Source organism: Ruditapes philippinarum, unplaced genomic scaffold (assembly GCF_026571515.1).
Source record: "Ruditapes philippinarum isolate M1 unplaced genomic scaffold, ASM2657151v2 ctg4044_1_1_1_1, whole genome shotgun sequence".
Lineage (NCBI taxonomy): Eukaryota > Metazoa > Mollusca > Bivalvia > Venerida > Veneridae > Ruditapes > Ruditapes philippinarum.
In genome coordinates this window covers 40108-52656 of record NW_026863608.1, presented here as the reverse complement: position 1 = coordinate 52656, position 12549 = coordinate 40108, and the positions used below count along the sequence as shown (strand labels likewise).

Below are 12549 nucleotides of genomic sequence, written 5' to 3'. Positions count from 1 at the left end.
TGATGATTGCTTCGTAGTGTAGTGATAATTACCTTTTTGCATGAATTAAATTAAGTCTAAATAAAAAACGAAGTCAGATAAACATAATTATACCATATAGTAATTACAAGTACAAAATGTATGTTTAGATATAAAACAATGAGTGAAAACGGTTTTCTATTTTCAGTACGTATTCAGCATCTGTTTTTTTGTAAAGTTGATTCATATTTAAGAGCTGTTTTGCTTTAGATATATTACAAAAGAACTGCATGGGAATATCCAATTTATTTAAAATCATATTCAAGATGCAACTATGTTATAAACAAGTTAAGACAGTAGTTCAATAAATCACTCTTGAACCCCTATGATGTTCCTTTTGTTTCCATTTGATTTTGAATCAGCAATTTAAGTAGTTCTACAGATAATGTTAAAACCGAAACACTTTGAGAAACCATTTATATTAGGTACATGGGCATGTTTGTAATAAACTACATGATTATCATTACAAACCTTTATTTGAGCTCCTAATAGCATTACACATTTTTAGAACACCATATACACACCGTATTACCGGCCGCCCAGTGATGGCAGATCACTGCAGTGATTGCAGATACCTGAATTTACCGCTCGGTACAGGTAGATTATAAATTTGGTTGGTATTATTATATTACACAAATACGGCCAATTTCATTGCTATGAAACTATTTTCCATTGACTGTAGTGCTATTAGGTCATTTTGGACTCGTTTTTTCCTGTTTGTAGACTACTAATTTGAGCAGGTTAAAAGTGACAGCTTCGGAAAAATCCGTGAAAATGTCTGTTTTTGTTCAAAATATCTCAAGTTTTAACTAAATGGCAGAGTGAAGGTGTTTCACAATTTTACCATGCGAAAGGATGGTCATGAGTTTATCTTATACATGACAATGCCTCCTCTCCCAAAAGCGAGTGATAAAGTTGTAAACCATTCACCTTATTCTCCTGACTTCTTTTTTTTGTTTCCCAAGCTTAAGAAAATACTTTACTTTCTGGTAAAAGAGGTTCTGGAGGTCCCTTGGCAGATTCCAAAAAATATTATTTTACAGTTTTAAGAAACTGGACTGAGAAATTACAAAAACGCTTTTCACTTTGAATGTTCGAAATAGAAATCATTTTTATAAAAAAAAGTGAGCCCAGTGACAGAATCCAGTGAATGACCCTCGTACGAGCGTAGTTTCCTAGTTCAAGTACTTATATCTGAGTTATCACAATACTTATCTAGTATAAATTACCTGATAAACCGAGTAGGCTTTGTCTGCAAATCCTGGTTGATCTGAAAATATTCTACTCAAAAATTCTGTCTTAGCCATTCCTGGGCTTATTGCCTGAAATTAATCACCAACATAAATAAACCATTTAATACTGAAATACAAAATGTAGAAGAAAAAGCTCCAATTCTTTGGAAGCTACATATGAATCTTCATACTCAAGATCTGTTTTGATTACCTTGGCTACAAAAAACAAAAAGGCCTGCTAACAGGGGGATTTGTTATCCTCGACTTACTGGTTTGATCCCTGGGCGAGGTTTGATTTCTCCATGCACATAGAGTCTTATGGTCACTGGTCTTTAATTGTTGATTCAGAAATCATTTGGGATAAATAGTCGATCTCTTGTGAAGCAATTACTGGTTAGTCATAAGGTCTACAACTGCAGAGATACGACCAAAGTCTGTTAAAATGGGGTAAAAAACAACCAACCAAACAGCATAACTTGTTCAAATGAGTAAGTGTTTACCACGTTTTCAATTATTATTAAGACTTAAACAATTGTTCTAACAATAAATATGTACTCAGCAGCCTTACAAGATTTTTTTTCAACATAAGTTTTTTAAGTTTATTTATAAAATGAAAATATAACAAGAGGGCCAAGATGTCCCTAGATCGCTCACCTCACCCATCGAACTCATCCGAGCTATTACCTAGACACACATTTCATGACAGGTGAGTCAAAAATGTGACCACTAGTGTTAACAAGGATTTTCTATATTTAAGCAGTTTGACCTAGTTTTTGACCCCGGGTGAACCATATTCGAACTTGACCTAGAAATCATCAAAACAAAATTTCAGACCAATTTTTAGGATATTTGGATCAAAACAGTAGCCACTAGAGTGACCAAGATTGATGACAATTGAGTCAAAAATGTGACCATTGGAGTGTTAACAAGGTTTTTCTATTTCTAGCTCCTGTGACCTAGTTCATTCGAGCTATTACATAGACAAGCATTCTGACAAAGTTTTAATGGTGATTGAAGCAAAAATGTGACCGCTGAAGTGTTAACGAACAAGTGTGGACGGACGACACACGACGGACGACGGACAATCAACGATCCTTAAAGTTCACCCTGAGCTAGCTCAGGTGAGCTAAAAAGTTAATTTAACTTTTATAAAAACCGTTTAAACAAATTATGAGAAAACATGACATACCGTTACTCGTATATGACTTTTCAATGCACATACTTCATTACGAAGACCCTCAGTTAGTGCTTTTACGGCGAACTTAGTGGCAGCATAGAAATGTGCGTGCGGAGCATTCGGGGTCACTCCGTGACCGGCCATACTGTAGTATGTAAAAATGTAAATGATCATAAAATATCTTTAAAAACGCATATACTTTCAAAGTTGAGACCAAATTGTTTTACCTTTCAAAATTTTTACTAACAAAATACGATTGCGCGGCAATTCTTCTTAAGTAAGTTTATTAGAAGATGACTGAATTTGACCATAACGATTTTTTATTTAAGCTGAAGTTACATATTTTTATCATGAGATGAATGAAATGGAAAAGGCTGCAGGCTGTCAACTATCCAATACACTATACACTATACTGTATATTGATATTGATACAGTTGAAAAGCATAGTCATAACCTTTTAGATTTTAGCTCAGGTGTCTGCCACTTTAATGAAATCAACAACTGTGTATTCTTCTTTGATTAGAGGGAGAAAAACAAATTTCACTCTTGCTTTTTAATTTCACCTCATCGGAGTCTAGCTGATAATGGTTCAATACACAATTTCTATCTTGAAATGTAATATGCCTAAATCACAGACACACACATACCTGCTCATAAGAACAATATGGCCGTCATCTACACCACGTTCTCGCATAGATGTAACCGCCTCTCTGGTACAAATACAAAGCCCTAATACGTTTATCTTAAAACAAATCAATTAAAGTAAATATATCACACAATGTTATTTTGATTGCATATTGAGGAACACAAACATTAGAACGGTCACATGATATCATCTTCAACCTTTATAGCTCATGGAAAACTTCAGTGACTTCTATTTAATCATTTCAGACGTTCGTCATTTCACTCTTTGATTATCAAAGTCCCAGTAAAAGCTGGACAGACAAGCCTTAAAATCCCTGCTAAATGCCAATAGCTGGGGTTATTAACTTATTTTATTTTATATTTTAATATCCCTTCGTGACACTTACAGACATATAATGAGAGAAAAAAACGTCTTAGTTACGGATTATATTAAACTTATAAATATAAGTGCAAGTTCAACTTACACAGGCTTCTTTTAGCGAAATGATGGTTGTTCTTTAACACTGCGACCTCCTTTGAAATTGGATATAAGGTTAAAACTTACATCTAGCATATGTCTCCACTGTTCTGTTGTTCCAGACAATAACGGTGCGTTATATGAAAGACCAGCGTTATTAATACACACATCTACTCCGCCCAGATCTTTCTTGATCTTTTCAAACATGGCCAGAATTTCTTCCTCTTTAGATATGTCACATCTTATTGCAGTCAAAGATCCCTTCGAGTCTTTTAAACTTTCTGATAAGCTCTGTAAGGATTATATAAAATTAATAACATAAATGGAGATGTAAAGAACTAGATTAAAATGCGACGAAGAAATGATTTAAACTATAGATCATATAATTAAACTGCATGTATAAATTTATATTATAATATTTTTCATTGAAAAACATAATCCAATTGTTATTTTGTCTAATAGTGTATAACGTTGAGAAAAAGCAAATATATAATTATTATATAAAATACGAAATGGATTACACTAATATAAGTTTCTTATAGCTTATTTTGTCAGGTAGATCTAGTTAACGTTTTAAGTTTACCGCCCTCGTTATACCAGTTTGACCCATATCGGGACATTTATGCTAACGCAACGTAAATAAAACGTTACTGACCTGTATTTTTTCAATGTTTCTAGCACATCCAACTACTTTCATTCCGTGTTCAACCAAGCGTTTGGCAATTGATTCTCCAAAGCCAGCCGAAGCACCGGTTACAAGTGCAACACGTCCAACCCATTTTTCCATTTTATGACGTTTATAAAATATCTAAAAGTAACTGACATACAAACTCAGAGTTGTTTAAATATCTATCGCTGTTAAGTCGCTGAAGTGAGACGCCCATACACTATACACAGTTGAACTAAAAGTTGGACATTGCAGTTTGAGTGCAAACTGAATTAAGGGTAGGCAACTCTAACTGCAGATGTGAATGTGTTTTGCGGAATATTGCTACAATTCTAACAATTTTAATAAATTGTCAGTTTTAAATGCAGATTAGAACTCAATTATAAAGTAAATTAAAGAACTATATTTAAACCTGATAGCAAAATGCATGGTTGATTGTTATAGAAACTAATCAGTAAACAGTCAATTTTATCCTTTGTCAAAATGCATTTTCTTTTTAAGTGCATCGTAATGTAGAAATGTCAAAGATTATTTTAATTGTATATATAAGTTGCACTTTTGGAAACAAAACAGTATTATTCTGATATACAATACACATTTATCAGCAATAAACAAAACTGCACTTGTTTAGAAAAATGAAATAAATAATTAAACGAAACGCTGAAACAGAATTGACAATAAGATATATCGAACTATTAAACAAGAAGTATCTTTAAAAAGATACTCGGCCGAAGTAAAGCTGGGTAACTTGCATATGTTAGTTCTTATAGTTTTTTTCATGCAAAGTCATATAAAAATGTTAGCATAGCTTTCATAACAATTACGTAATAATTTCTTGTAGGGATATTAATCTTGAAAAATGGAACACTTTAAGATGTATGTGTTTCTAAACCAATCTGTCACGTTTCAGTAATCGGACTTAATTTCTAACACCTTCATCTACGCAGTCAATTAAGGCAATTATTTCTATAAATACCTGATAATTATGCAAAAATATATATAGACCTTAATTTTACAATACGGTTCTTCAATAGTAACCGATGTTGAATTTCGCGCATGCGCATTCTGCGTAGGGCAAAAGCGCAGTAAAATTGAGAACATTGTATGATACTTTAAGGCTTTAATAGCCGTGATTCCATGTTATGTCAACCAGAAACAGTAAGTTTGGGATGACTTAAAGCGGTATGTACTTAAAACGTTAATTGATATTTATAACAGATCTAATAAATATGCGGGACTAATAATCCAATGGTCAAAAGGCGCACACACAAGTCGTCTGTTTAAGGTATCATTAGACGACTTTTTCATCTGTTATTAAAATTAAAACAGCAGCGTGTTAAAGATTAAATTTTATTACCCCTGTATTACATAATATTACACAATGTGTATTGTACACTTCCTTTTGGATTGGTCAAACAGATAGACACGCGACGCGGTTGTTTGTTTCCAGCTATAATATCATTCAACCGGAACGTTTCAGTACCATGACATAGTTAATCACGTGCAATTATGAAATTGTAATTTAAGTAACTTTTATATATACCGATCTCATCAATGTTTATTGATTTTGAGAAGTGACAATTAGTGTGACTTGCATTAAAAATATTAACAGGTGTTACGAGGAACAGGATAAAATGTGTGTTATTTCACTTTCCTTAAAGATTTTGATTTTTTTAAATATTTAAAATATATTTATGTGACTTAAAAATTATCTGCTTTGCATCTAAGTCAAATAAAAGATAAAATCATGTAAACTGAACACTAAAAATGCATTATCACCGTTCCTGTTCTGACTTTTTTCAGAATGATAACTAACCTTGATTTCATATGTTATAAAATTTCTTTTATCTTTTTATGAACTATTTCAACAACAATTTAGTTGACTCCCATTTGAATAATAGATATAATTCCACATTTTCTTAAAAAAATCTCAATGTCAGGTCCGTGACCGTAAGGGGAAATTCTTAAACAATTTCCTTTTCCATGCCTTTGTATCGCAATCTTGGCCACAAAGCTATAAAGGAATCTTTTCTATTTTTGTTAAAAGATAATTTATATAATTTTCTGCCTCTTACCTTAAACTAATTCGGAATTGTCTATGAACTTCTTCTATATTTCTATATTATTCTATGCGCTTTTTGCCCTACACAGATTGCGCATTCGCGGGAAAATACTACTTCCGATCGATTTTTCATAGCAACGGGCCACGTCGTAAAAAGGTATATATAAAATATAAACATTATATCGATTGAACACAACAATAATCATACAATATATGACATTTGTATCATAGTTTGGAGACCTTTCTGTTGAAAATGTGTCAGGGTTAAATCGTATACATATATATGCACATGCAGTGCGTTAACTGGAGTGCGGGTATTAGTTACCCGCACTCCAGAGCATGCCCATTGATTGGCTCATTTTTGCTGGGGTTTACATATTGTGACGGAAGAGAAAGGGAAAGCGACAGAAATATCATATTCAGATGTTCGTTCATTGGTTCATTTTTGCCGGGGTTTCATATTGTGACAACAGGGAACGTGTTTTTATGTTTGACTATGATACAAAAGAGAAAGAACACCAAAACACTCGGCAATCTGATTAATACTCGGGGGCTACGCCCCCTCGTACAAATCAGATAGCCTCGTGTTTCGATGCTCTTTCTATTACGTATTGAACTTAATATGGTATGGATACCTGATAAGTTATGATATTATTCTCATTATTTTGGACAAAATTTAAAACTCAAATCTTGTGTAAAATATATAAACTCAATAAATTTTTATGTAAAATAAACTGTTCACTAGAAATTGAAATGCGATTTGAATTGCAAGAAATATTGTTAAACACAATTCAAATATCTGAGAAATGTATCTAGAAAGTTAAAGATCTGTCCTGTATGTTAAGTTTTAGAAGTATCCTTTACATTTTATTTCATAATGGCGAGAATTATAGTTATTGAATCCTAGATTTCGTTTTCAATGAAAACCCTTCTTAGTTTCGGTAATTCCCTGTAAATTTTTCAGGAAGTCAAACTGCAAAAGACCGGCCTTCGGCCAGTAAGTAACTTAATTGCTCGTAATCACTATGCTTGTTTGTTTTGATAATTTTTGTTCGTTTGTTTATGTTTTTACTTTTAACCTGTTGAGTACCCTGTTTAATTAAAATAGAGTTAAGATGCCTGTCTACGCACCGGTGGTCTACGACACAATCTTATTTCTCGTGGTATTGTCGCCTATAATTTCAATACCATGATCAGAGATAATTGACAGATTATCTTTATCTCTGATATGATATACCAGTTCATATAGCTGAGCTTAATTTCTTTCAAATGATTCAAATGGCAAACAATGAGTATGTTTTCAGATACAGTTTTCAACTGTTAGTTAATGATGCTAATTTCAGATTGACATAAACAATATAAAACAAAATACATCTCCGAATTTAAGATTTGTGGACTTTGAGAGGATAGGGTTGTGTTGTAATAAGTTTTCGTGTTTGTTAAGTTGAACATGTCAGATATAAAGAGAATCAGAAGTTTGCCAGATAGTTACATTTATGTTACCTATGATTATAGAATTGTCAATTTGATTTCGAAATAATTGACATATAAAAACAACCAAAAAATTGAATAAACAAATTTCTGTCAAAACAGTAATAACTAATAAACACAATGATCTGATAGCATGCATATTTAATATAAGTCCTCCGATTCAATAAATTTCTTCTACAGATCCCTGTCAAATTGGCAGTCTTGTCGTATCTCCAACCACCACCAACCAACGAAGAATAGGTCAAGGACTTCGACTTCTACAGTTAAGTGGAACGGCATGGACGCTGATAATCTCGGGCATATGGTTAAGTCCGAGCATGAATAAAACCACGCACACACACACACACACGCGCGCGCGCTCGCACGCACGCACACAATAATTACGGATCGAAAGAAAATATAAAGGAAAACTGTTTACAATATATTATCATCATTAAATTCACGTATTTTACTTACCTTAAAGGCCTATTATGTCCTTAAAATACATTAATTTCTTTTTTAAAAAAAAACTTTTTATTTTTCGTACCATGTTATAGTTTCAAAAACGATATTCATTAGCCAATTATCTCAACCATATTTTCCTTCAGTTTCTTGATTGCATTATAGTATAGTTATAATGATTAAGTATTTTGTATGGAAGTCAAAATACTACTTTGTTTAGACTTTGCTATTTGGATGATCAATAATTTCACATTATTATTGGAACTGGCTGTTGTAGAGAGATGACTGTTGATGAGAGGTGAACGTTAGGGAAGATTGCACTGTACTTTTTTACGCAGAACAAAAGGTATTAAGTATTATGTAACAGCTGCCAAATTTTTTTTCTGGTCCATTTGAATCATTGATACTATATTGGCAATTCTGAAACTGAAAGTATTTTTACAGAAAAAGATGGTGCTAGAGGGTGTTAGAGATATTGCAGTTTTCATTCCCTACCATGAACTCAATCAAACAGAGTTGGTTGTATTTTTCTCGAGCGATCACCTCTTCACACTACTAGTATTTGTATTTCTGATATTGGCAAGAAGAGTGATCAAAACAAGGCATTTTAGAATGTGTTCACAAATAAGAATGCATTTTATCACATACCAGTCTCGATTTTGCGGCTCAGTAAAAACGGTACTGCACGGACATGCATATATTTTAACTGACGTCATTTGCGTTATGCAAACAAAGTGTAGACAAGCGCTTGATGTTAGCGTTATACTATAGGCCCATCAATGAAAAATGACTCTTTTTCACTTTAAACGGCCTTTATTTTGGGTATGTGATAAATAGAATATTGAATTCGTTTAAAGTTCATTACTGAATTTACTGAACTTGTTGAATAAAATAATATTGTGCTCGCCAGAGGCTCGCATAATATGATTTTATTCAACTCCCGCAATAAATTCAGTATCGTTTCATTCAGTATTGAACTTACACTCATTCAATATCATCTATATACTACATGTATACTTATTGTCCAACACGGTTCACAATTTTTGCAGACAATCTACATAAATGAATATTTGCTACATTATTTCTCTTCCTGACTTTAAGTGAGCTAGAGTAGCAAAGCAGGGCATCTTGAATTCTATTTTCCATTTCCATGCACTGCCCCAATAGATTCAGTGCTGTTTCTTTGTGCACAAGGACCGCACTTTCTGTCTCTATGATTCTCATAAGGTTATTTAGTGCTTCTTGTTGATCGGCATGTCTCTGTAGTCGGCCATAAGTCTTGTATTTCAGAAAATAGAGGTAAGGGGAAGAATCTACTACTGCCCAATCCATCCAATAGTCTTCACTCTTCTTTCTTTGTAACAAGTCTTCCCTAGTTGATCTGAACATTTCATATTGTAGTTCACGAGGAATGCAGTTTATTTCAGCAGGTGTAAACTTGACACAAAATGCTGTATTTTCTCTAACACCACTTGCTATATCTTTAAAATATGTAACTTCTAAAAACTCTCTTTTAACTTCACAAGAAAGAGAAGTGTAACAGCCGCAAGATGGTTGAACATCATAAAAGTCGTACTTTCTTGTAGTTTCTCGTAGAATAATTTCTGTTCTTACCATATCTCCCATACAATAAAAAACAGATGCTAATTTCAGACTTCCTGCAGAAACATCAGAATTTACACCGCAATATAACCAGTCAAATGCTTCAGATGATACTCCATTGTTTGATTGAAGATCTAAAGATGCTATAATGGTTCCCAAACATGAACATATGGAAGGTACCAGAACGCTAACTGCTAATTGTTCTAATGTATTGCCCTCTCTGTAGACTGCTGTATAATTTTGAAGATATCGGAGTAAAATCTGCCGTATTGTTGCTGGTGAGTTATTCAAAGACTTCATCAAAACAATATTATGCATTTGATTGATATTTTGAGGTGTAAGCAGTATTTGAGAAGACACATTTTTTACTAATATTTCATAATGTGTAGCATAAGAAGGCTGGGCAAGATGACGTAACATGTTCAGTTTGGTCTGGAGTCTTGTACCAAGGTCATCCAGCCGTATCCCAAACAATGCATGTCCATTACTCTGCAATATATCACTTAGTTTGTCTAGCAGTTTACGTTTGACTACAATGGAAAGTTTTCCTGCCATCAGATTGTTTCCAGGTATAATGAAATGTGGACAATTACTATCTATTAAACTAGTGTACAATCTATGTAAACAGTATGATAGACATTTCAATAAATTGAAATTCTTCCATAGATTGTGTTCCGTATTTTCTATACAATACAGGAGAACTGTTTTACACATGAAGCTTGAGAGATGGCTTTCACCTTGTAAGTTGATATACGTTTTAAGTATCATTTTCATCAATATATAACATCTTATTTGTGTGATATTTAAACTATACATCAAACTTCGTTCAGCTAACGAAGTGGAAATTCTCCACTCGAGTGTCTCGCTGTGACCGAGCTTACTTGCGACTGGAACAACAAAGCACCCGTTTTTCTCTGCAAATCTCTTTATTTCTGATGTTGGCCAGACATTCGAATCACCTCTATGTAACCATTGTCTAGCTTCTTTTGGCCAAGATTTACAATGGTAGGCTAGAACAAGGTCTGAATCTCTGACAACGCCTGCCCCTTGTTTTACCCAGGCTGGACCATGTTTAAATGAGTCAGGTACATGTGTCACAGTATTTTTTACCAATACTGTGTCGCTAGAAACTTTAACACAGTGTTCATTTTCGACACGTGTATAAGGCACAGGTACATCATTTCTGAGCACTTGAAGAAAACAATAGCCCGGAGATGTATTCTCATTTTGAATCATCAGTAGATTTGTTAAGCCAGGTTGCCACTCAGTATAGTCTTGTATGACATTCCAATCATTATCACTACATAAAGAATCCGAGTCAGAATGGATTCCTACTGTTGTTGTTCCCTCTGAGAGACTTCCAAACATGTATTTTGACTTCCTTAAAACACTGTTGTATGCTATAGTTTCCATTGTTTCAGACAGTAGCAGTGACTTTCTCCATTTCATAATCATTGTTTCATTTACTCCGATATCATCAAGAACTTCCGATAATTTCAACGATAAATCATGATAATGATCAGGAATGTGAAACATTCTGGAATAAAATAGAGCTTCAATTTTAAAAAGAGAATACTGACTTCAAAACTTTATAGCAGATAGAGTGATAAATTCTGTTATTTATGATCACAGGAACTTGAAATTCTATCAATATTAACGATAATATGCAAAATATACCCCCCATATTATATATTTAATTATAGTATATTGGGGTATATTTGGATATTATCATTAATATTGGTTATCTGATGAATTTCAAGTTCCTGTGTTTTTGATATAAAAGTGTAATTATAAAAAAAATTCTCAGTAAATATTGAAATATTCTATGTTAGACTGAAATTACTTGTGTACACTTTGAAGTAAACAATTAAAAATATATATATAAATGACCTTTAAAACTCTTATTTGCAATAAAAAATGAAAATTACTTACTTATTTGCAAAACAGTTTAACACTATTGAATCCAAAATTTCATTTAAAAGTGGGATAAAGTGTCACATGTCCTCAGGGAAATTTGATACAGAAAGTAGACCCACTGAAAACTGTAAGAGTCTCTTGTATGCTATTTCAGATTATTGTCCTTGTATTTGGTAAAACAAATTATATAATGAGTTATTGTCTTCCTGTTATTCATCAGGGCCATTTTGTTGTTATGCAGTAAGTAGAAATAATAATAAGTAGTAATAGTAAGTTGTAGTAGTAAAAGTAGCAGCCGTGGAAGAAGATGCAGCAGCGTAGTAAGTAGTAGTAGTAGTAGTAGTAGTAGTAGTAGCAGTAGCAGTAGCAGTAGCAGTAGCAGTAGCAGTAGCAGTAGCAGTAGCAGCAGCAGTAGCAGTAGCAGTAGCAGCAGCAGCAGCTTAGTAAGTAGTAGTAGTTAGTAGTAGTAGTAAGTAGTAGTAGTTAGTAGTAGTAGTAGTAGTAGCAGCAGTAGCAGAAGCAGTAGCAGCAGCAGCAGTAGTAGTAGTAAGAATTCACAGCAGAAGAAGGAGTAGCAGCAGCAGCAACAGAAGAAGAAGTAGTAATAGAAGTACGTCGCAGTAAGACTATTTAGTAGTATAAGAGTAAATAATGTTAGTATTTGTTTTAGAAGTAGTTGTAGTAACAGCAGCAGCAGCAGTAGTAGTAGAAGTGATAAAGATAGCAGCATATAGTAGCTGTATGTAGTTTTTAAAAGTGTAAAAAGCTGCCTGTAGTGAACAAACCAATAAACTTCGTTCTTGATGTAAATAGAAAATTGACCACACATTATTACATGTA

At 33.3% G+C, this 12549-nt stretch overlaps 2 protein-coding genes across 3 annotated transcripts in view; both read right to left on the bottom strand.

The window, feature by feature from the left end:
- The window catches only part of LOC132722683 (dehydrogenase/reductase SDR family member 11-like), a 40796-nt gene that overhangs the window by 964 nt on the left and 27283 nt on the right, over positions 1-12549 (bottom strand). Inside the window, exons 1-5 of one of the 2 annotated variants that reach the window (XM_060707207.1) lie at positions 4185-4446; positions 3617-3820; positions 3075-3169; positions 2440-2572; positions 1248-1340 (exon numbers count right to left, since the gene is read on the bottom strand). In XM_060707207.1, coding sequence (XP_060563190.1) covers positions 1248-1340; positions 2440-2572; positions 3075-3169; positions 3617-3820; positions 4185-4316 — 657 coding nt within the window. In that variant the 5' untranslated portion in view covers positions 4317-4446. Of the gene's footprint in view, positions 1-1247; positions 1341-2439; positions 2573-3074; positions 3170-3616; positions 3821-4184; positions 4447-12549 lie in introns of those variants that run through there. The other variant, XM_060707206.1, reaches the window with a different exon arrangement.
- LOC132722682 (uncharacterized) lies at positions 7887-11795 on the bottom strand. Its single transcript, XM_060707201.1, has 2 exons — positions 11725-11795; positions 7887-11329 (listed from the first exon to the last, which is right to left on the bottom strand). The coding sequence occupies exon 2, from the start codon at positions 11326-11328 to the stop codon at positions 9208-9210; it is 2121 nt and encodes a 706-aa protein (XP_060563184.1). The 5' UTR covers position 11329; positions 11725-11795; the 3' UTR covers positions 7887-9207.

Bases quoted from the DNA above. Each gene is read 5' to 3' on its own strand.
- LOC132722682 (XM_060707201.1), bottom strand. From the start codon at position 11,328: ATGTTTCACATTCCTGATCATTATCATGATTTATCGTTGAAATTATCG.